General features: G+C 41.3%; 1 protein-coding gene across 1 annotated transcript in view; it reads right to left on the reverse strand.

The window, feature by feature from the left end:
• Positions 1-22,776, reverse strand: part of prkar2aa (protein kinase, cAMP-dependent, regulatory, type II, alpha A) — a 209,071-nt gene that overhangs the window by 67,036 nt on the left and 119,259 nt on the right. The window contains exon 4 of the mRNA XM_048606153.1: positions 20,035-20,118. Within this exon, the coding sequence (XP_048462110.1) occupies positions 20,035-20,118 (84 nt within the window). The remainder of the gene's footprint in view (positions 1-20,034; positions 20,119-22,776) is intronic.

Consider the following 22,776-nt stretch of genomic DNA (forward strand, 5'->3'; position numbering starts at 1 on the left):
TGGCCTGCTGTGTTCATCCAGCCCTGCACCTTGTTGTCTCGGATTCTCCAGCATCTGCAGTTCCTACTATCTCTAATCTTCAACCTCGACTGCTATTGGCCACCCGATTTCTACTATCTGTTCCATTCTGTTGTACACAATAATTGAAACTCCAGATTTGCTAACATTCAAATTCACACCTGATTCTCAAAGACATACTTGGAAAAAATACACCACACAGCAGTTTTCATTAAAAACATTTGCTTTCCTGTTTCTTGTTGTTTCTTTCACTCCCCCACTTCAGGTACTGAGCTATACTGCTTTCTGATATTTTCTCTTTTTAGTTCACATTTCCAACATACATTGATTTTCAACCCATCCGATACAGAAATTTAATTCAAATACAAGCCTAACAACATGCTATTAGACCTCCTCATCAGAGGAGGCAACAGCCTACTGGTAGCATTGGTAGACTATAAATCCAGAGACCCAGGCAACACTCTGGGGACCTGGCTTCAAATCCCACCACGGCAGATGGTAGAATTTGAATTCAATACAAAAATTTCTGGAATTAACAGTCTAATGTTGACCATTAAACCGTTGTCAATTCTTAGAAAAACCCATCTAGTTCACTAATGTCCTTTAGGGAAGGAATCTGTTATCCTTACCTGGTCTGGCTTACATGTGACTCCAGCAGCGTGGTTGACTCTGAAATGCCCTCTGGGCAATAAATGCTGATCTAGCCAGTGACGCCCACCTTCCATAAACAAATTTAAAAACAACTACAACTAATGTTAGAGGCACTGAAGGATAATTTTTAAAATTATATTTCCAAGTGTGTGGTATGACTGAGCTGTTGAACTGTTTTATGGATAGTTGGCCACATAATTAACAGTCAAGTATTATATTTCTATGGTGATGGCACACTTCAGTGTAAAATGCACAGAAGCTGCAAGTAGCCCAGTGAAAAAGCTGCTTGCTCTTAGAATACAGAAATCCTTAAAGATGTTCACATTTGTATAGTTGAATATGAAGAACACTCCATGACTTGTCAAGAAAAAGGTGGAGATATTGGATACGGCAAATTCTATGGCACTTGACAAAATCCCATCTCTTGTCGCAAAGACTTGGTCTCCAGAACCAGCTGTGCCTTGTGCAAAGCTGCTCCAGGGCAGCTACAACACTGGCATCTGTTTGACATAGAAAATTGCCCAAGTTTATAAAGTCCATAAAAAGCAGCACCAATCCTATCTGTCCAATTATTGCCTTGTCAATGTCCTTTTCAACAGCAAAATGATGGAAGTGTTGAGTTGAAAATGGGTCGAAAGGGTCTGAAAAAGTCAATGCTGAGGAGTGCTAGAAATGCCAGGCAGTATGATGTCGTTATACGAGCTTGAGGGCAGAATGGTTTAGAATCTCAAAGAAATGAGACCTAATGTCTGGTCTTCCTCAAAGTTCTCTGTAACAATATCTATCATTTCAATCATAGAGATCATAGAATCCCCACAGCGTGGAAGCAGGCCATTCGGCCCATCGAGACCACGCCGATCATCTGAACAGCATCCCACCCAGACCCACCCCTTACCTATCCCTGCATTTCTCACCCGAGACACTATGGGCAATTTAGCATAGCCAATCCATCTAACCTGCACATCTTTGGGCTGTGGGAGGAAACCAGAGCACCTGGAAGAAAGCCATGCAGACACAGGGAGAATGAGCATACTCATCAAAGTAGCCTGCAACCTGTTGCTGATAGGCAATAAACATTGTCAACAAGAGATTCTTCTCTTTGAACAAGGAAGTGAATTGAATTGGAATTGGCTTTATTGTCACATGTACCTAAGTGAGTACAGTGAAAAGTTTATAAGTCGCCACTTACAGCACCATCTTAGGTACAACGCTTTGTTACAGAATAGGGAAACAAAGAAGTTATATAACAGCTATACACAGTAGAACAATAGGTCAGAAAAAAAACAAGAGTTAACAAGACAAACGTCACAGTGTCTCTCCAAGGGCTCTCTGCAGCAGACCAACACTCTGTTCCGTTTCAATCAGCTCCAGACCTCATTTCAGACCTTAACTAAACATGGATAGAAGTGCTGAATTCTTCAGTTGAGAATGACTATCCCCTCAAGATCAAAGCACCACTTGACAGAGATCAATATCAAGGAGCCCCAGCAAAACTGAAGTCATTGGGAATCAGGGAGAAGGCACTCTTCTGTTTGGAGTCATACCTAGCAAAGCAAGGTGACCGTTGGAAGTCAATCACTTGGGACAAAGGATACTGTAGGAGGGTAGCGTTCTGGCCCAATCATCTTCAACTGCTTGGTCAAAGGTCACCACCCAACATAACACTTCAAACATCAGCAATCATCTCCTTTTGTGATTTTAAGTTCCACTCAATTGCTGAGATATAGAAACAGTTCCCGTCAGCATCTGAGCTCTGTGGATAGCAGTCAGGCTTACACTGACAAACCCCAAGTGGGGCTTCTTTTTGAGTCAAGAACTGACACATCTTCAACAAAAATAAATCTAACGATCTCCCCTTGAGGTTCAAAATCATCACTGAACTCCCACCATAATCAACTGAGCAGAGCAACAGGTAGTAATCAGCAGTATGTTGCCTTGACCATGTTTAAACTGATGCTGTGAGAATTCATGGAGTTTGGAGTGAATATTCACGACTCCCAGAGCATGACTGCCTCGACTGTGTGCAACTGCACCATTGCCTATGACATAGTTTTGTCCACAAAGGAGGTTGAATGAGTTAAATCTAAGAGGAAAATGAGAGAAGAGCAAATGCAGCACAAACTAAAAATATGTGGAAATGTACAAAATAGGACCAAGATTGGGCCATTTGACTGTTGAACCTGCTCTGCCATTCAAACAGATCATGGCTGATCACCTCTACCTTTAAGCTATTTTTCCTCACTGTCCCCATATCCCTTTCTAGCACTCGTAGCCAAAAATCTATCGACTACTGTCTTCACTTGCTCAATGATAGATTTTTCATAGCTCTCTAAGATAGAAAATTCCTGAGATTCACCAATCTTAAAATGAAGAAATCTTTTTCCAACTCAATCCCAAACACAACCATAACAAAGAGGTCATCTTTTTTGAAAGAAAAGCCAGGCAAACCACTTAGAAAAGTAGCAAAGATTGCTCTGTCAAACAAAGTGAGTTATCAAAGTAAATCACAACTTTGCCTGCAGCAGAAATATAGCGATATTTTAGAAGTAAATTAATCTACAAACTCATCATACCCCAATTCAGACTGATGTATTTTAACTTGCCCTATACATTATGATAGGCCTTAATGTAAATTAATAACAGACACCATACAAGATGCAAATACTGAGCCTGTTTTGGCTGAAGCTCTAATACAACGCCCAATGAAACAGCTACCTGAGAAGTCAATTTCATTAAAGACAATTAAAATAAGAAGATTATTGTTGGCCTCTCATCTTCAATTAGTCTGGTTTAGTATGACGTGATGATGCTGCATCCAAGCAGAGGACAAAAGGAAGATGTGTATTATGAAGGGCATTGGGAAGTTACTCAAGTACTATGCTGACAATGTGGTTCAATATTACACTCTAAATCCACCACAGTTTCTCAACAAAGCGACCAAAAAGCCTGAATCAAGTGTATATTTAGTCTGCATTAATTGTTACAAATCCTATAAGGTCACTGACAGGTGGTCTGTGGTTTAGAGTAAGACTGTGATGTTTAGCTACAGAGTTGAACAATTTTTAACTGGCCTGTCCAACTGAGAGCACTTTCCAGCATTTCCTCTAGATTCTAATTAGGCAAGCTCAGGTCAACAGAAATATTGGTGAACTCTTGGGCTCAGTTGCAACAAGTACCAACCAGAATTGGATTATACTTCAGATATAAAAAAACTTGAGTCAATGTGAACTGTAACATCACACACAAGATTTGTTCTATCTTTAGGGATTGCAAGAAAGATACAAAGAGCAAGAAAAAGGGTCTAGGCCCGAAATGTTAGCTTTCCTGCTCCTCTGATGCTGCTTGGCCTGCTGTGTTCATCCAGCTCTACACCTTGTTATCTCTTATTTCTCTAAAAGTCAGCTATGAAGTAGCAGGTGCGCTCATTTCCATGTTTCATTCAATTTAATAAGTTTTCTGATGGACACATGCACAATTGTCAGAGGTGCGGTCGTTTGCACCTGAAATTAAACTAAGGCCTCATTCTGCTTTGAACTACAGGGGGCACGGTGGCTCAGTGGTTAGCACTGCTGCCTCACAGCGCCAGGGACTTGGGTTTGATTCCACCCTCAGGTGACTGTGGAGTTTTCACATTCTCCCTGTGTCTGTGTGGGTTTACTGCAGGTGCTCCAGTTTCCTCCCACAGTCCAAAGATGTGCAGGTTAGGTGGATTGGCCATGCTAAATTGCCCATAGTGTTCAGGGATGTGTAGGTTAGGTGGGTTGTAGGGGGATGGGTCTGGGTGGGATGCTCGGAGGTTCAGTGTGGATTTGTTGGGCCAAAGGGCCTGGTTCCACACTGTAGGGATTCTATGATGATGAAGGATGGAACATGCGACAGTGGTTCTGCCGCAGTGGGGAGGAGTAAAAGGTGTGCCGGAGCAATGGTTGTAGGGGACTCAACTGTAAGGGGAATAGACAGGCGTTTCTGTGGCCACAAACAAGACTCCAGGATGGTATGTTGCCTCCCTGGTGCTTGGGTCAAGAATGTCTCAGATCAGGTACAAGACATTCTGAAGGGGGAGGGTGAACAGCCAGTGGTCGTGGTACACATCAGTACAAACAACATAAAAGTTAAAAAAGGGATGAGATCCTAAAAGCAGAATACAGAGAGCTAGGAAGAAAGTTAAGGAATTGGACGTCAAAAGGTAGTGATCTCTGGATTACTACCAGTGCCACATGCTGGTCAGAGGAGAAATGACAGGATATATCAGATGCATACGTGGCTGCAAAGATGGTGTCAGGGGTGAGTTTCAGATTCCCGGGGCATTGGGACCGGTTCTGGGAGAACCTGTACAAATTGGTTACACCAGGCAGGAACTGATGTCTCTGTGGGAAGTGTTTGCTAGAACGGTTGGAGAGGGTTTAAACTAATGTGCTAGGGGATGGGAACCTATGTAAAGAGTCAGAAAAGAAGGCAGCAAGGACAAAAACATAAGCTAGAAAAGGGAATAAGAAAAATGATAGGCTGAGAAACCAAGGACAAGATTCAAACAGAGCTATTGAGAAAAATAAGGAAGAGACAAACATTGTTAAAAGGACAAGCTTAAAAGCTTTGTGCCTTGATATACAGAGCATCTTCAATAAAGTGGATGAACTAATCACACAGATAGAAGTTAATTGGTACAATATAATTGGGATCATGGGGACATGGCTACAGGATAACCAAGAATGGGAACTGAATGTCCCAGGCTACACCGTATTTAAGAAAGACAGGCAAAAAGGAAAAGGTGGCAGAGCGCCATTGCTGATTAAAGAGGAAATTAACACAATAGTGAGAAAGGACATTAGCTCTGACAATATGGAGTCTGTGGGTGAAATTGAGAAATACCCAGGGGCAAAAAGACATTAGTAGGTGTCGTATATAGACCCCAAAACTGCAGTGGTGATGTTGGGAATAGCATTAAACAGGAAATTAGAGATACATGTGATAAGGGCATAATCGGTGATCATGGGTGATTTTAATCTGCACATAGATTGGGCAAGTCAAATTAGCCACAATGCCTTAGACGAGGAATTCCTGGAGTGTATACGGGATGGCTTTCTCGACCAACATGGAGGAATGGACTAGAGAGCAGGCCATCTTAGACTGGGTGTTGTGTAATGAGAAGGGAATCACTGCCAGCCTAGCTGTGCGATATCCCTTTAGCAAGAGCCACCATAACATGACAATTTTTTTTCAAGATCAAGAGTTACGTTGTTGATTCAGAGACTAGGGGTACTGAACCTTAATAAAGGAAATCACGAGGATATGAGGCATGAGTTGGCTTTGATAGATTGGGGAGAGGTACTTAAAGGGATGACAGTGGATAGGCAGTGGCAAACATTCAAGGAATGAATGGGGGAACTGCAACGACTGTTTATTCCTATCTGTCGCAAAAGCAAAATGGGTAAGAGGGCCAATCCATGGCTTACAAAGGAAATTAGAGATAGTATCCAATCCACGGAAGAAGCATACAGATTGGCCAATAAAAACAATAAATCTGTGGATTGGGAGCAGTTAAGAATTCAGCAAAGGAGGACCAAGGGATTGATTAAGAAGAGGAAAATACAGTAAGAAAGTAAGCTTTCAGGGAACATAAAGACTGATGCTAAGAGTTTCTATAGGTATGTGAAGACAGCGAGATTGGTGAAGACAAATGTAGGTCCTCTACAGACAGAAACAGGGGAGTGTATAATAAGGGACAAAGAAATAGCTGAGGAATTGAATACGTACTTTGGCTCTGTCTTCACAAAAGAGGACACAAATCAAATACCAGAATTGTTGAAGGAGGCAAGATTTAGTGAGAGAGAAGAGCTGAGGGAGATCAATATTAGTGGAGAAATGGTGCTGGGAAAATTGTTAGGATTGAAGGCTGATAAATCCCCAGGGCCTGATAATCTACATCCCAAAGTACTAAAGGTAGTAGCTCTAGAAATAGTGGATGCAATGATGGTCAATGTTCCAGGATTCTATAGAATCCTGCAGATTAGAGGATGGCTAACGTTGCTCCAATATTCAAAACAGGAGAAAACAGTGAATTATAGACCAGTGAGCCTAACATCGGTAGTGGGGAAAATTCTCGAATCCATTGTCAAAGATTTTATAGCAGAGCATTCAGAAAGCAGTGGCAGGATCAGACAGAGTCAGCATGGATTTATGAAGGGGAAATCATGCTTGACAAATCTGTTGGAATTCTATGAAGATGTAACTAGTAGAGTTGACAAGGGGGAGCCAGTTGATGTAATATATTTGGACTTTCAGAAAATGTTTGACAAAGTCCCATATAAGAGATTAATGTGCAAGGTTCAAGTGTGTGGGATTGGGGAAGCTTGTTGAGATGGATAGAAAACTGGTTGGCAGAGAGGAAACAAAGAGTAGGAATTAATGGGTCCTTTTCAAATTGGCAGGCAGTCACTAGTGGGGTGCCACAGAGATCGGTGCTGGGGCCCCTGCTTTTCACTGTTAATAATATATATTAATGATTTAGTTGAGGGAACAAAATGTAACATCTCCAAGTTGATACCAAGTTAGGTGGGAGGGTGAACTGCAGAGATCCTTCAACATGATCTCAACAGGTTGGGTGAGTGTGCAAATCAGATGCAGTATAATTTGGATAAATGCGAGGTTATTCACTTTGGAAGCAAAATAAAAAAGGCAAAAACTACCCGAAGGGCTGTAAATTCCGAAAGGGGAGTGTGCAGTGGAACCTCGGTATCCTTCAGAACCATTTGCTGAAGGTAAGCATTCAGGTGCAGCAGTTAGTTAAGAAAGCAAATGGTATGTTGGCCTTCATTGCGAGAGGTTTTGAGTATAGGAGCAGGGATGTGCTGTTGCAGTTATACAGGGCCTTGATGAGACCACATCTGGAATATTGTGTGTAGTTTTGGTCTCCTTTTCTGAGGAAGGATGCTCTTTTTCTGAAGGGAGTAAGCGATGGTTTACCAGGCTGATTCCAGGGATGGTGAGTCTGACATATGAGGAGAGATTGACTAGGTTGGGATTGTTTTCGTTAGAGATCAGACGAATCACAGGGAATCTCATGAAGACTTATAAATTTCGAGCAGGACTGGACAGGGTAGATGCAGGGAGGATGTCCCCAATGGTGGGTGTGTCCAGAACCAGGGGTCACAGTGTTCAGGGCAAACAATTTAGGATGGTGATGAGGAGACATTTCTTCACCCAAAGAGTGGCGAGCCTCTGGAATTCATTACCACAGGAAGCAGTTAATGCCAAAACATTCAATGTATTCAAGAGGCAACTAGATACAGCACTTGAGGTGAATGGGATCAAAGGTTATGGGGAGAAAACAGGATTAGGCTATTGAGTTGGACGATCAGCCATGATAGTGAAAAATGGCAGAGCAGGCTTGAAGGACTGAATGGCCTCCTCCTGCTTCTATCTTCTATGTTTCTGTTATTTTTCTCCCATATAAGATGGAGATTAGGAAAATTCTTTTCTCTGAGCCATTGCCCTGCGGAATTTCCTTCTACAGAGAGGGGAAGAGGAAGGTTAACTGAATATTTTAAAAGCTGAGTTAGACAGATTATTGACAAAGAGAGTCAAGTGATTTAGGAGGTTGACAGGAAAGTACAGAACGCAATCAGATCAGCTCTTAATCTCATCAGATGGCGGAACAGACCTGAGGGACCTAATCACCGCCTCCTGCTCCAAATGCTCATGTTTGTATTGCTGGAACCTGAAGTAGGCTGTGGTCTAGGATCTATGCATAGGTGCACTGGGACGTCTGGATTGTTTGTGTATCTGAGAGCAAGTCGGAGGTTAAAGTCACAGCTTCCTTCAGGTAAACACAGGAAGGCTAAAAGCCATTGTTTGTGGTGTCTGCTATAAACATTTTTCCAGTGCATGATCCCATCCCTCTGAGTCACACTAAAACAGATTGCAGAATTACTTTGCATTCTCTACAAAACTGAGTAGAATTCTAAGTTCCAATAACACTTACAGCTCAGTAACACTGACTGTCATTGTCATCACTTCAGGCCCATTATCACTAAAACTTGATGATGAAAAGTTGTCAACTTGAATCGCCATCTTTGTTTCTCTCAACAGTTGCAACCTGACCCGAGTATTTCCAGCATCTGCAGCATTTGGCTTTTGTACCACTGATACCCTTATTCATGCATTTTTCACCTCGTACTTGTTTCTCTAACTGTCTGCATTAGTTGTAGCAAGTCGGTCAAAATGCAGTTGTCCATAATCTCTCCTTCACTAAACTCTGCTTGTTCATTCCTCCCTTCATCAAGGATCCATACTAGTCAAACAATTATTTTAAAATCCTCAACACTTTTTTCCATTGTGTAGCATGCCCCAGACTTGCTTTCTGACCACAATTTTCAGTTTTTAAACTCTGGCTTAATGTATGACATGTATATCTTGGTTCAGTTCTCTGGAACTTTGTCCCTAAACTGCACCCATCACATCCCCAAACATCTAAAATCCTTTAAAAAGCTTTTCATAACCCATTCTTTCATACAAGCCCTAATCGGACTTTTCTGAGAGTTATATTCCGCTTTGCAATATTCTGTTAAATACTTTGGAACACATCGGTCAATACTGATGTAGAATTAAAAGTTGTTGTGACATTCATTCTCCTTTTACTTCATAGATTAGAAAATACTCAGCATTTCACACAAGGCAGAAGCACTTGGAGGGGACAGTAAGGACTGCAGATGCTGGAAGCCAGAATCTAAAGGCAAGAAGTTGGAAAAGCACAGCAGGTCAGACAGCATTAGAGGAGCAGGAAAGCCAACGTTATGGGGGCTGGCAGAGCAGGCAACTTGACTACAAGAGCAGACTGAGATAAACGTGGGGGGAAGCCTCAGAACAGATGGACCTATGGGGAACACTTCTACCAAAGAAATTAATAACCGTGGTTAAGCACTCTGGGAAACTAGGAACTGTGCTAAATAGCTTGACAGACAAATGTCCACTGGGTGAAAAATTGATAGATTCAGATTTCATACAAAGCACCAAAAATGCTATATTGTCAGATTCACCATCTTAAGAATGAACCACCTGTCCAATTGAGTGGCCAATGTTCTAACATTACCTGAAGAAATAAGATCTAATGAACAAACTATACCCCACCCCCCAAAAAACACTAATGCATTAAAGCTGGTCATGTAACTCCTCTCAGGATTTTTGTCTCAATCATATCACTTCTAACCTTATTCTGGCCCATGTGTCCAACTTTTCTTCACAAGGTAACAACTCACTGAGTCGCTCCGAAAGCAACTGCGTCATTCCTTAACTAAGGAGACCAAAACTGCTCACAGTAGACTCGATACATTCTCATCAATACCCTGTACAACTGTAGCAAAATTCCCCTACTTTTATGTTCTATTACCATTGTATTAGTCTCTCTCCATTTAAATGATAATCCATCATTCATAGGCTGAGGGTTGGTGAATTTCAAACAGATGTGGAGGAATTACTTCTCTCAAGAGGTTACAAATCTGTGGAATTCACTACCCCAGAGTATAGTTGTTGCCTGGAAAATAAATAAATTTCAGGAGATAGATAGAGATTTTTAGTCAGTCATGAGTTAAAGAATTATGGGGAGCAGGCAGCAAGGTGGAGTTGAGGCCAAGATGGGATCAGCAGCGATTGCATTAAATGGCAGAGCAGGTTCAAGGGGCTGAATTGCCCACTCCTGCTGCATATCATTAATCTAATTTATAAACAGTTCAACCCCTAGAACTGATTCCTGCAGCATTCCACTCACTACATTTTGCTAACCCTTCGAGTGACAAATGGCAGGTAACAAAAGAGGAACTAACCATTGCATCAATTTTTTTTTTATTCAGTCATGAGATGTGGGCATCACTGGCTGAGCCAGCACAAATTTCCCAGAGGGCAGTTAAGAACAAAATATGTTGCTGTGGGCCTGGAATCACATGTAGATCATACCAGATAAGGACATCAGATTTCCTTCCCTAAAGAATATTAGTGAATCAGATGGATTTTTCCGAGAACGTGCAATGGTTTCATGATCATCGTTAGACTCTTTATTCCAGATATATTAGTGAATTTGATTTCCACCATCTGCCATTGCAAGATTTGAACCCAGGAGATTATCTGGGTCTCTGGATTAATAGTCTAATGACATTACCACTAGGCAATCGTTGAATTCAGATGATCAAAGCTTAGGGTCACCATTGCCCAGAAAGTGAACTGGTCTAGCCATAAAAACACTGTGGCTCCAAAAGCAACTGGACATTTGGTGGCGAATAACTCACCTCCTGACTCCCCAAAGCCTGACCATCATTAACCAGGCGATGATTAACAAATCAGGAGTAACAGAATATTTCTCCTTTGACTGGATGAGTGGCAGCTCCAACAACATTCAAGAGGTCTGACACTATCCAGAATAAAGCAACCCACTTCACCGGCACACTGTCCACACTCATCATCAATGATGGACAGCAGGAATCATGTGTACCATCTATAAGGTGCGCAACACGAATTCACTAAGGCTCCTTTGTCAGCACTTTCCAAACTCACAACCTCTACCTCCTAGAGCGATAAAGGCAGCAGATGCATAGGAATTCTATCATCTGCAAGTTTCCCTCCAAACCACACAATGAATGTCACAATTCTCTACAGTAGTGGGCTGGAAGCCGCACTATTCACAGACTTTTCACGAACATAAAAAAAAAATCACCAGATTGCCCAATTTTACCTAATTGTCTAATTCAAGTCAGCATTAAGATGAAAATCACTATTTATTGCAATCAAACAATTTTAATAATTGTCAAGAAAGAAACATGAATTTTTAACTAAAAACTCTACAACTTAAGCTCTACACCTTATTAAATTTCTCATACAGAAACAAACAGATGTAAAGAGATAAAGGGAAGGAACAAAAATAAAACGAAAAAAAATCAGTGAAGCACAGTACTGGCATCCTTCCAGATTTTAGACAAAGTTATTTTCTTTCAGTTCCTATTCTTTTCGATCCTTTTATAAGGACGCAAGGTTGCTGAAACACCAATGCTCAATCTTTCACTCACTAGTTGAAGATTCACTCTTTTAGCCTCTGTTAAGATGTTTTTTTTTCCCCTTCTCCTTTCACAAACAGGATTTGCAAAGACAGAGTAACTAACTGCTTGAAACTTTCTTTCACTTCTCCATACACTGAAAATGGCGGGGAAGAGAGAGCGAGATGAAATGGATGTTTCTGCTGTATTGTCCAAAAACAAAAGTTGCAAACACTCGCCCAGGAACCAATCAAGAAGTTATCAGGCTGAGCACTTCTGAACACACAGAACTGGCCCTAGTTGAAAATCCAAAACAAAAATCTGTCACCAGGCAAAACTATCTGGCAGATTCATGCAGCTAAGGTGTCCAGCATCCTCTCCCACTGTTTGAATAACATTCCAGATATAACTCTTACCCAGTTCCAGTCACTCATCTTTTGAAAGAGTGTAACATCGTCTTCCACAGTTCCTTGGTTTGAAGCAGTATCTTTTCCTTTTTAGTCCACAGTGCAAAAATAAAGCAAATATAAATAAAAAAAAACTTTTAACCATCCTAACTTGGAAATACATCACCATTCTTTCATAGTCTTATCTTGAATATACCTCTACTCCAAATACTGCAGCAGTTCAAAAAGGCGATTCACTACCACCTTATCTAGGGCAACTAGAGAAAGAAATGCTGGTCCAGCCAGCAATACTATAATCCCATGACCTAATGTAAACAAGAATTACTCATTTATGCTTATTCTTTATTTTCTGTCAGCGAACCAATATCTTTTACACATGTTAAGATGAATTCCCCTACACCATAAGCCCATATTTCATGCAAAAACTTGTGCGGCACCTTGTTAAATGCATTCTGGAAATCCAAATACACATCCACAAGTTCCCCCTTTATCCACATTGAGGAAGGAACAAACAAAGAATTCTAATAAACTTGAAGGGATGATCAAAACCATACTCACTGCTTGACTGTATGGGGATTTTCCAAATTCCTTATTACAACCTCATTAATAATACAATTTGGCAGTTTTCCTGTGACAGATGTTAGCCTAACTGGCTTGTAGTTGCCTGTTTCCTTCTTTCTTGAATAACAATGTTACATTCACTTTTGTCCAACCTTTCCAGAATTTAGGGAATTGTGGAAAATTAAAACCAATGCATCTACTATTTCAGCAGATGCTATTTTTACAATCTTAAACTGAATTCAAAAAACATCTGGAGAATTCTAATTCTTGAGTCAACGCAGAAACATTGAAAGTATGTTCAGGAGTAGGCCAGTTGACCCTTCAAGCCTGCACCACCATTCAATGTGATTATGGCTGATTATGCAATCTCAGTATCCCATTCCTGCTTTCTCTCCATACTCCTTGATCCCTTTAGCCACAAGGGCCAGGTCCAGCTCCCTTGAATATATCTAATGAACTGGCCCCAACAGCTTCCTGTGGGAGATAACTCTCAACTCAGTGAAGAAATTCCTTCTCATCTCAGTCCTGAATGGCTTATCCCTTATTCTTAGACTGTGACCCCTAGTTCTGGACTTCCCCAACATTGGGAACACTCTTCCCACATCTAGCCTGTCCAGTCCCATCAGGATTTTTTATGTTTCTGTGAGATCCCCCCTCATTCTTTTGAATTCCAGGGAGTACAAGCCCAGTCAATCTAGTCTTTCCTCATATGTCAGTCCTCCCATCTCAGGAATCAGTCTGGTGAACCTTCACTGGACCCACTCACTAGCAAGAATGCCTTTCCTCAGAATAGGAGACTAAAACTGCCCACAATATTCAAGGTGGGGCTTCACCAAGGCCCTGTATAACTGCAGCAAGACATCCTTACTCCTCAATTCAAATCATCTCACTATGACGGCGAGAATGCCATTAGCTCTCCTCACTGGCATGCAGGTGCAGCAGGCAATCTTCTACAACTTACCCCTTATTCTTAGACTGTGATCCCTAGTTCCGGACTTCCAACATCAGGAACATTCTTCCCGCGTCTAGTTCTAATAATTTTTCAGTAATCTTTCCGTGGTGATTGCAATTGTTTTAAGTTCTGTCCTCCCCTTCGTATGTTGCTTTATAAATTTCTGGGCACGAACTGCTCCTTCCACCATGAAAGCTGGTGCAAATATCTCTTCAATTAATCTGTAATTTCACTATCTTCCATTAGAACACCAGACACACTCTGTAAAGAACTAAAGCCCACTTTGCTTATTCTTTTCCTTTTTAAATATCTGTACAAATGCCCATTACTTGTTTCTATTTTTCTCGGTTGCTTTCTCTTGCATCTAATTTCTCTCTCATTGCTTTCAAATCATTCTTTGCATTTTTTAATGTTTTGCCCAATCATCTGATCTACCACTTTTCTTGGTGGAATTGTACAGTCTCTCTTTCAATTTTTATGACCTTTAACTGGCTTAAGTTAGCCAGAAATTATAGATTTTCTAAGTGCCGCTCTTTATCACTGGAATACATCTTTGCTGCGTTATGAAATATCTCCTTAATGTTTGTCACTGCATATCCATTGACTTAGATCTTACCGAACGTCCAAACTCACTTTCATCAGTTCTATCCTTAGTCTCATAAGTGCCCATATTTAAGTTTTAAAAAAAAAGTCTTACACCCAACTCTTCCCTCCCACAAAGTGAAGGCAAAACTTGCCCCAACTGAAATTCGCCAGTTAAGATAAACATAAAGAACTCACTCTCAATTGCCTACCTGCCTTACTGTGCTTTCACATCCTGAATTTTGTTTCAGGATACGGAATCTGACCGGTTCCTAGTTACAGCTTGAGGCATTGCAAGCTGTTTTCTCAACTGAAGTTCTTCTGGTTGAAACCTCGCACTTACTCTGTTTGCTTCTCTCCCTAAGTGCCTCTGGTTCACGGTACTCTGTGCTTTCTTAACCTAATGGTTTGATAAAGTGCTAAAGAAACACTTCTCACCAGATTGCTAAAGGTGAATTTTCATTCATCTCTTTAAAGCCAAAAAAGTAAACTTTTATTTTCAAATTTACTGATTGTAAATGTCCTTCTTCAGCACATGTGTTACCACAACTATAGGAGGGAGATGATCTCTTTTCTAAAGCACGCAAAACACTGGGTCAAAACAAACCCAGCTCCATATTGATTGCCAAGAATCTGTAGATGTGCCGAAAAAATTTGATCCAATATTTTCTGCAAATACTATTACACTTTTATTTCCCAGTCAAAATACGCAAAGCAAGATCTGTACGCAAAGTCAAAGCAAGACAAATACCAAATAGGCTTTGATAAATTCCACAAAAAAACAACAAAGGTGTATCTGCAAACAGTTGGAAAAAAAAGAGAGGTTTGGGTGCATGAGATCAGTAATTCCCTCCTGCCACTAAGCAAGCACAAGGCACAAAGTCCTTCATTTTCCCTGAAGTTACAAATGTGTTATGAAATCTTTAATAAAAAGGAGCATTTTACAGTTTACAATTTTAATCAGAAATCTTCTCAACTTGTGTACTCAATACTGAATCATGACTTTGTGCTGTTCTATGTCAGTGAAGACAATGGTAGTGCACATTATTTAAGGATTCCACATCAGGGCGTGACGTGAATTAACATAACACCCATTGTTTCCAGCAAGTCATTCATTGATGAAAAATCACCAGAAATGTGCCTTTGGGCTAATAACTGACACATATTAAAAACTGTATTAATCCACTTAACAACCACTCTAGTTCATAGAGCCAACTTTCATATGCAAAACAACTCAACTGAAGGTTTTCAATTCTGTGGACCGTCATTATCATCAGCAGAACTGTACACTAACAGAAGCTCCAGCCTTAGGTTCAGCATGTCCTCCACTCTACCATTACCATCAAGACAGGGGACCAAATCTAGTTGGGTTTATGGGTTTATATATGGGGTCCAATTGTAGAATCCCTACAGTGTGGAAACAGGCCCTTCAGCCCAACAAGTCCACACCGACCCTCAGAACACCCATCCAAACCCATCCCCCCCATGACCCTCCTAATGTACAAATCCCTGAACACTAGGGGCAATTTCCCATGGCCAATCCACCTAGCCTACACATCTTTGGACTGTGGGAGGAAACCAGAGCACCCAGAGGAAACCCACACAGACAGTCGCCCGAGGCTGGAATTGAACCCGGGTCCCTGGTGTTGTGAGGCAGCAGTGCTAACCACTGAGCCACCGTGCCGCCCCTATACTTTTGTGGATTGACAAACATTGACACACACGGGAATTCCTAGAGGCGTGATTCTCCACCCATACTTCAATCAACAAACATATAAAATTATCATGGTGACGAAATGTCTGAACAAAAACAAACCAGCTGGGCGAGCAAGTCAAAAACCTCATAAATGTTTATAGCAGTGGAGGGATGGGACAGAAACACCAACTCTGACTCAGTACCTCCTTTTCATATCCTAGAAATAGTATTTTCTTTTTCACTCAAATAAGCAAATCACAAACATTAATTTGGCTTTAATACTTACTTAACTGTAGCTTTTAGCTTTGTTATGAACAATTTATAGAATACTACCTGCAGTGGTAGAGAAAGCTGTTGGTACAATATAAAAGATGATTTTCAGACAACAAGCATCTCTGATAAAAATAGCAGAGGGTGCAACATGAAGACACTAAGTGTTGGCAGGGCCTGATTAACCAGAAAGGGACGAGGCATCACAAACATCAGGTCACCAAACATTCATTGTCATGACTGAGGCTGGAGGAGTACACCATTGTTCTGTCCCATTACTCAACAGGTCACAACATAAAATATTTTTTTTTTTTTTAATTCATTCGTGGGACATGGGTCTGGCTGGCAAGCATTTATTATCCATCCCTAGTTGTCCTGGAGATGATAGCAAGCTGCCTTCTTGAGCTGCTGTAATCCATATGCTGTGGGTTGACTCACAATGTCCTTTGACCCAGCAACAGTGAAAGAATGGTGATATAGTTCCAAGTCAGGATGGTGAGTGACTTGGAGGAGAACCTGCAGGTGGTGGTGTTCCATTGTATCTGCCGCCCTTGTCCTTCTAGATGGAAGTGGTTATAGGTTTGGAAGGTGCTGTCCAAGTATCTTTGGTGAATTTATGCAGTACATCTTGTAGATAGTACACACCGCCAGTACTGAGCATCGGTGGTGGAAGGAGTGGATACTTGTGGGTGTGGTGCCAATCATGCAGACTGCTTTCTCCTGGACGTTTTGAAGCTTCTTGAGCGTTGTTGGAGCTGCACCCATCCTGGTAATTAGGGAGTATTCCATCACACTACGGCAGTATGGAATGAACTGCTGGAGGAAGTGGTGGAGGTGGGTACAACTACAACATTTAAAAGCCATCTGGACAGATTTATGAATAGGAAGGATTTAGAGGGAGATGACAAATGCGACGATTAGTTTAGGATATCTGGTCAGCATGGACAAGTTGGACTGAACGGTCTGTTTCTGCGCAGTAAAAACTGTACGACTCTATGACATAAAATGTCTAAACACACACAAACTTCAGAAAACGATTAGAACAAAACAGATTTCACTGCAGACAGACTTTCTGGGAAAAAGAAACAAATTTGGCAAATGTGCTATTCTTGATTACAAAGGGAAAAGGCATACGTGTCCTGAGGTCTGTTGCTTTGATGTTTTGATATGTGTCGCCTCGTTATTAAAAGTTGTCTCTCAAGTCTTGCAGACATAACTTGCTCAGTAAATAAAATCTTGGGATGCTCTTTCAAATGTTGTTCACAATATACATTAACAATTTGGACGAAGGAAGTGAATGCTATATCTTCAAATTTGCAGATAATCAGGTGGGTGGCAGTTGTGCTGTGAAGAAGAGGTTAAGAGGCTACAGCGTAAATTAGACAGACTGGCTGAGTGGGCAAATGCAATACAATGTGGATAAATGTGAGGTTATCCACTTTGGTCACAAAAACAGGAAGGCAGATTATTATTTGAATGGTGGCAGCTTAGGAAAAGGTGAGTTCCAACAAGACCTGGGTGTCATGGTGGTATAGTCGCTGAAGGTTGGCATGCAGATGCAGCAGGCAGTGAAGAAAGCTAATAGTATGCTCTCCTTCATAGTGAGTATCAGAGTCAAGATGTCTTGCTGCAGTTAAACAGGACCTTGGTGAGCCCACGCCTTGAGTATTGCATGCAGTTTTGGTCTCCTAGTCTGAGGAAGGACATTCTTGCTGGTGAGGGAGCCCAGTGAAGGTTCACCAGACTGATTCCTGGGATGGCAGGACTGACATATGAGGAAAGACTGGATCGACTGGGGTTGTACTCTCTGGAATTCAGAAGAATGACCGGGGAAGCTGTTAGGGCCAGTTTGTTAGATATATTTAAGAGGGAGCTGGCCGTGGTCCTTACAGCTAAAGGGATCAAGAGATATGTAGAGAAAGTGGGAGTGGGATACTGAGATTGCCTGATCAGCCATGATTATATTGAATGGTGGTGCGGGCTCAAAGGGCCAAATGGCCTACTCCTGCACCTATTTTAAAGAATTTTCTTTTCAGAATGGAAGCAATCAGCTGTGCACAGCTTATTCACAGCAATCTTTCCTCATCTCAGCTTGGTCTTATCAAGTGCCTCTCCAATGTAACTGGCTCTTAGCAGGCTTTTCTCCAACTGAGCAGATAAAATAAGATTCTTTCTAAGCCAGTCACTGCAGAAAACATTGCCAAGGGGAGTCTACAGCAAAGCAAGTAATTATCAGCAGTTATACGATTTCAAATTCCAAGGTTGGAGACATACATCCCCCTGCTGTCAAACAACACAAATAGGCTGAAACGTTTTGCAGCTATTTCTGAATTCCAAAGAGTTGTCTTTGGACTCAGAACATTTATTCTGTTGCTTTCTCCACAGATGCTGCCAGTCAGGCTGTGTCTCTCCATTTTACGTTCTTATTTCTGATGTCTGGGAAACCCTGTTAACAAAGATTTCCACTGTCCACAGTGAACATCCTATGACCTCTTTTAAAGAAACCACTCCTGGTACGTCCTCAAAGCCTAAAATAAATTCCTTTTGACCTCCATCCTTCACAACGGAAATCCTCCAAGCAATCTTAAATATAAAGCGTCGTCATAATACCACATCTGTACATTCTCCAGCAGAAGTTACCAGAGGGTTTTGTAACAGTTACAAAAGGCTCACCATCTCCTCATGGCCAACTACTAGGGCTGCACAATAAATACTTGTGGTGTCTACAAATCCCACTGAGTACAAATTTATTGGTTCCTTATCTTCTGCAAAGAACTGTGCTTTTCTATTCTTCCTAGCCATGTGGATAATTTCACACTTATAGTGTCACAGACGTACAGCATGGAAACAGGCCCTTAGGACCAACACATCCATGTCAACCAGATACCCTAAATTAATCTGGTCTCATTTGCCAGCATTTGGCCCATATCCCTCTAAATGTTTCCTATTCATAGACCCATCCAGATGGCTTTTGAATGTTGTAATTGTACCAGCCTCTCGTCTGGCAGCCTATTCCATACATGCACCACCTCTGTGTAAAAAAAGCTGCCCATTAGGTCCCTTTTAAATCTTTCCTCTCTCACTTTAAACCTATGCCCTTCAATTTCAGACTCCCGAAAAGACTTCATCTGTCCACCCTATCCATGCCCCTCATGATTTTGTACATCTCTGACAAGATCACCCTTCAGCCTCCGACGCTCTAGGGAAAATAGCCCCAGCCTGTTCAGCAACTCCTTATAGCTCAAACCCTTCAACCTTGGCAACATCCTTGTAAATCTTTTCTGCAGTCTTTCAAGTTTCATATCTTTCCTTTAGCAGGGAGATCAGAAATGAACGCAGTATTCTAAAAGTGGTCTAATCAATGTCATGTACAGCTGTAATATGACCTCCCAACTCCTATACTCAATGCACCAGGTCACATTTTACCCCAACTATGGCCTTCTTACCCAAACACTTAATTGTTCGGTGTCCCTTTATAGTGTCTTTGTATCCTCTTAACTGGTTATTAGTCCTAAAAGTCAACAAACCTGGGTACATGGTACTCAATCCCCTCATTGGCCTGAACAACAAATACTGAGAGACTAGTTAATTGCAATCAAATGCGGAACACCATTCCTCCTCGTCACATTGCTGAGGTGCCTCAAATTACACTCAAGATAGCCAATTTCCATTTGAAGAGAATGCTTCAATCACCAAGCCCGAGGACAACCTCAGGTACCTCAGCCTCTCGTCTCCATAGAATGGCGTAATCAGCCAAGAGAAGTGATGCATGTAGAAATATCTTCAATATCCTGAAAACTGCATTTGGATTAAAAAAAACTAAGATCCGCTCAGAGCTCAGATCATCACAAAACACCAAAGTAAATATGGTAAACTTACCTGGTCAAGATTTTTGAACAGAACAATATCCTTACAGGCTTCCTGTAATCTAGCTCGTTGATCATCTGTTTTTGGGTAAACAACCTGAAGAAGAAGAAAATACTTTTAGAAAATATAAACAATTCAATAAAAAATTCATGAGCTGTGAGCATAAATGTCTCAGGCAAGGACACTCCTGAGAGCACGTGGCAATGCCTTAGGTCAAGATGATTGGCCCCCAACAATAGCAACCTTCAACAGTTCCAAAAGAGAGCTACACTGGACTCAAAATATTAACTCTGATGCTCAGATACTGCCAGGCCTGATTTCTCCAGCACCTAGCTTTTATTTCACAACCATCTTCCTTCATGCTAAGTAGAATTCCAACTATTGGCAACTTTTTTTCCAATTCCCTCTGACTTTAAGTTTACTAGGGCACCTGTGGTCACGCTCATTCCAAGCTAGTTTGATATAGAGGCAGTCATTTAAGCAACGCCTTCGGAATTCTATACGTATTCGTGTGTTTGGACCAATGCTCGGAGTTCTGGCACAAAATGGGCTTATTGAAACCTACAATAGCAACAGGGAAGCAGATTATTAGTGAGCATATCATTTAATAGTACTGTCAATAACACATTCCAGTGCTTTGCTAATGACCGGTAGCACACTAAAAGGCACTGAACGTCTGAATTAGAAGCGTCCTACTTTTTGAGGATGGGATGTGGTTGGATAATTTCCCATTTTCTGGTCATTGTCAATACACTAGCACATCCTGGTTAGAGGTATGGCTAGTTCTGGAGTCCCAGTCTTCAGTGGGAAGGAGTCTGCTGCCTATATACTTTTCTGGATTCCAAGAACAGTGCACTAAACCATTTCTTCATGGAATTCGTCAAATTAGTTGAAGACTGGGTTCTCTGGCCAAGATGAATTATCTAGAGCCAGACAGGCTGACAAGATGTTGATGCTTCAGTCTGGTCTTCTGCACTCATAAGACCACAGAAGCAAAACTAAGCCATGTAGCCCATTGAGCTTGCTCCATCATTCAATCAGATTCCGGCTGAACCGATAATCTACAACTCTGCTTTCCTGCCTTTTCCTTACAACTCCTGATTAACAATCTATGTCAGTCTTGAATATACTTAAAGGCCCAGCCTTGACTGCCCTCTGCAGTAAAGAATTCCACAGGTTCACTACCCTTTGGGAGAAGAAATTCCTTTTGTGTTCTGTCTTAAACTCTTTATTCTGAGATTATTCCCTTTTGTCCTAGACTCTCCCATAAAGGAAACAACCTCTCTGCATCTGACTTATCAAGTTTCCTAAGAATCTTGCATGTTTTAAATAAGGTTGCTTCTCATTCTTATAAATTGCAATGGATGCAGGTCCAACCTACTCAACCTCTCCTCATGAGGCCGTGCTTTCATACATGTTATCGACCTAGTTACCCTTCTCTGGACTGTCTCCATTGCCAGCACATCTTTCCTTAGATAAAGTGTGGTGGGTTCCAGCCACATGGGGATACAGAACTTTCATGAAGTCTTTTCTTCCCATTTGTCTTTGAAATGTCTAGCACAATGCACAATTAGATGGAGCAGCACAGATTACCAGCTATCATAGATTAAAACTAAGTGAAAAAGCAGTTTGAGGGAAACTGCAGCAAAATGTTGTCACAGAACAAATTGTTAAGAACAGCAACTAAAACAGAGTGCTGGAAAAACTCAGCAGGTCTGGCACCATCTGTGATCCATACCTCAAAGTGTAGTGGATCAGATTTCATTGTAATTTTCTAAACGCAATTGAAGAGGACTGAATTGAACAGTCAAAGGAAAAAGGCAGGGGTGTGGAACTAAATTGTGCAGTCAAAGGGAAAAAGCAGGGGTGTGGAGCTAAATTGTACAGCTCTTTTGAAAAGCCAACACAGGAACAATGGGCCAAAGGCTCTCCTCCACTACTGTAAGACTCCAATTCTAGACAGCGGTTGGCTCTGTACCCTAGCCTCACTGCCATTCTTGTGATTATCCTTTGGCTTACAATTCTTCTGAATGCGTCAATCAGATCATGTACAATGATTATATGAGCTTTTTGGCACTTGGGAAATTGTGGTTGTATAACTTACTCTCAAATGCAACAACCTGGCAACTATTAGACTGGTGAACGATGCTTCAAAATGACAATATACTGAAGTCAAGCCATATCGACTTATCAGTAACCCAAGTGATCAGGTGTCAAGTATTCCAAAAAGATTCAAAATTACATATTGCACCTATTGTGCCATTAATTTAGACTCTGACAGCAAAAACAATACATCACAAGTCAAAACCCAAATTTCATTGCAACTGCCTCAAACATTCCTTCCAGTTAAAATTCCATTTACTTCTTTCAGTTGAGTAAACCATGTTCACAGCTCATGATGCAGCCTCTTGTGCACTCTGGATACAAAATACAGATCAAGTTTTCAATTTAGAGAACACTCTTGATTGCTTAGCGTGCTGGGATATAATAGCATAGTTTGGTGTTTATTGGTCAGCATAAATATGGTGGGCTGAAGGGCCCACTGTTATGTGGTATGACTATGGCTCTACTTCCATTCAGTTCACAATAGCGACCCTAAATTTTAGGTTATCTGTCATTTTGACACACTACTTACTCCAACCTCTGCACTCTCAGCCTTCTATTAAAGGCTTGGTTTTCCCTTTTCTCTCCTGGGTCTGAGAGGCTAACTTTCAATTATTCTCTCACTGTGGGGCAAAATTTCCAAAAAATAAA

This window comes from Rhincodon typus, chromosome 16 (assembly GCF_021869965.1).
Source record: "Rhincodon typus isolate 14 chromosome 16, sRhiTyp1.1, whole genome shotgun sequence".
Lineage (NCBI taxonomy): Eukaryota > Metazoa > Chordata > Chondrichthyes > Orectolobiformes > Rhincodontidae > Rhincodon > Rhincodon typus.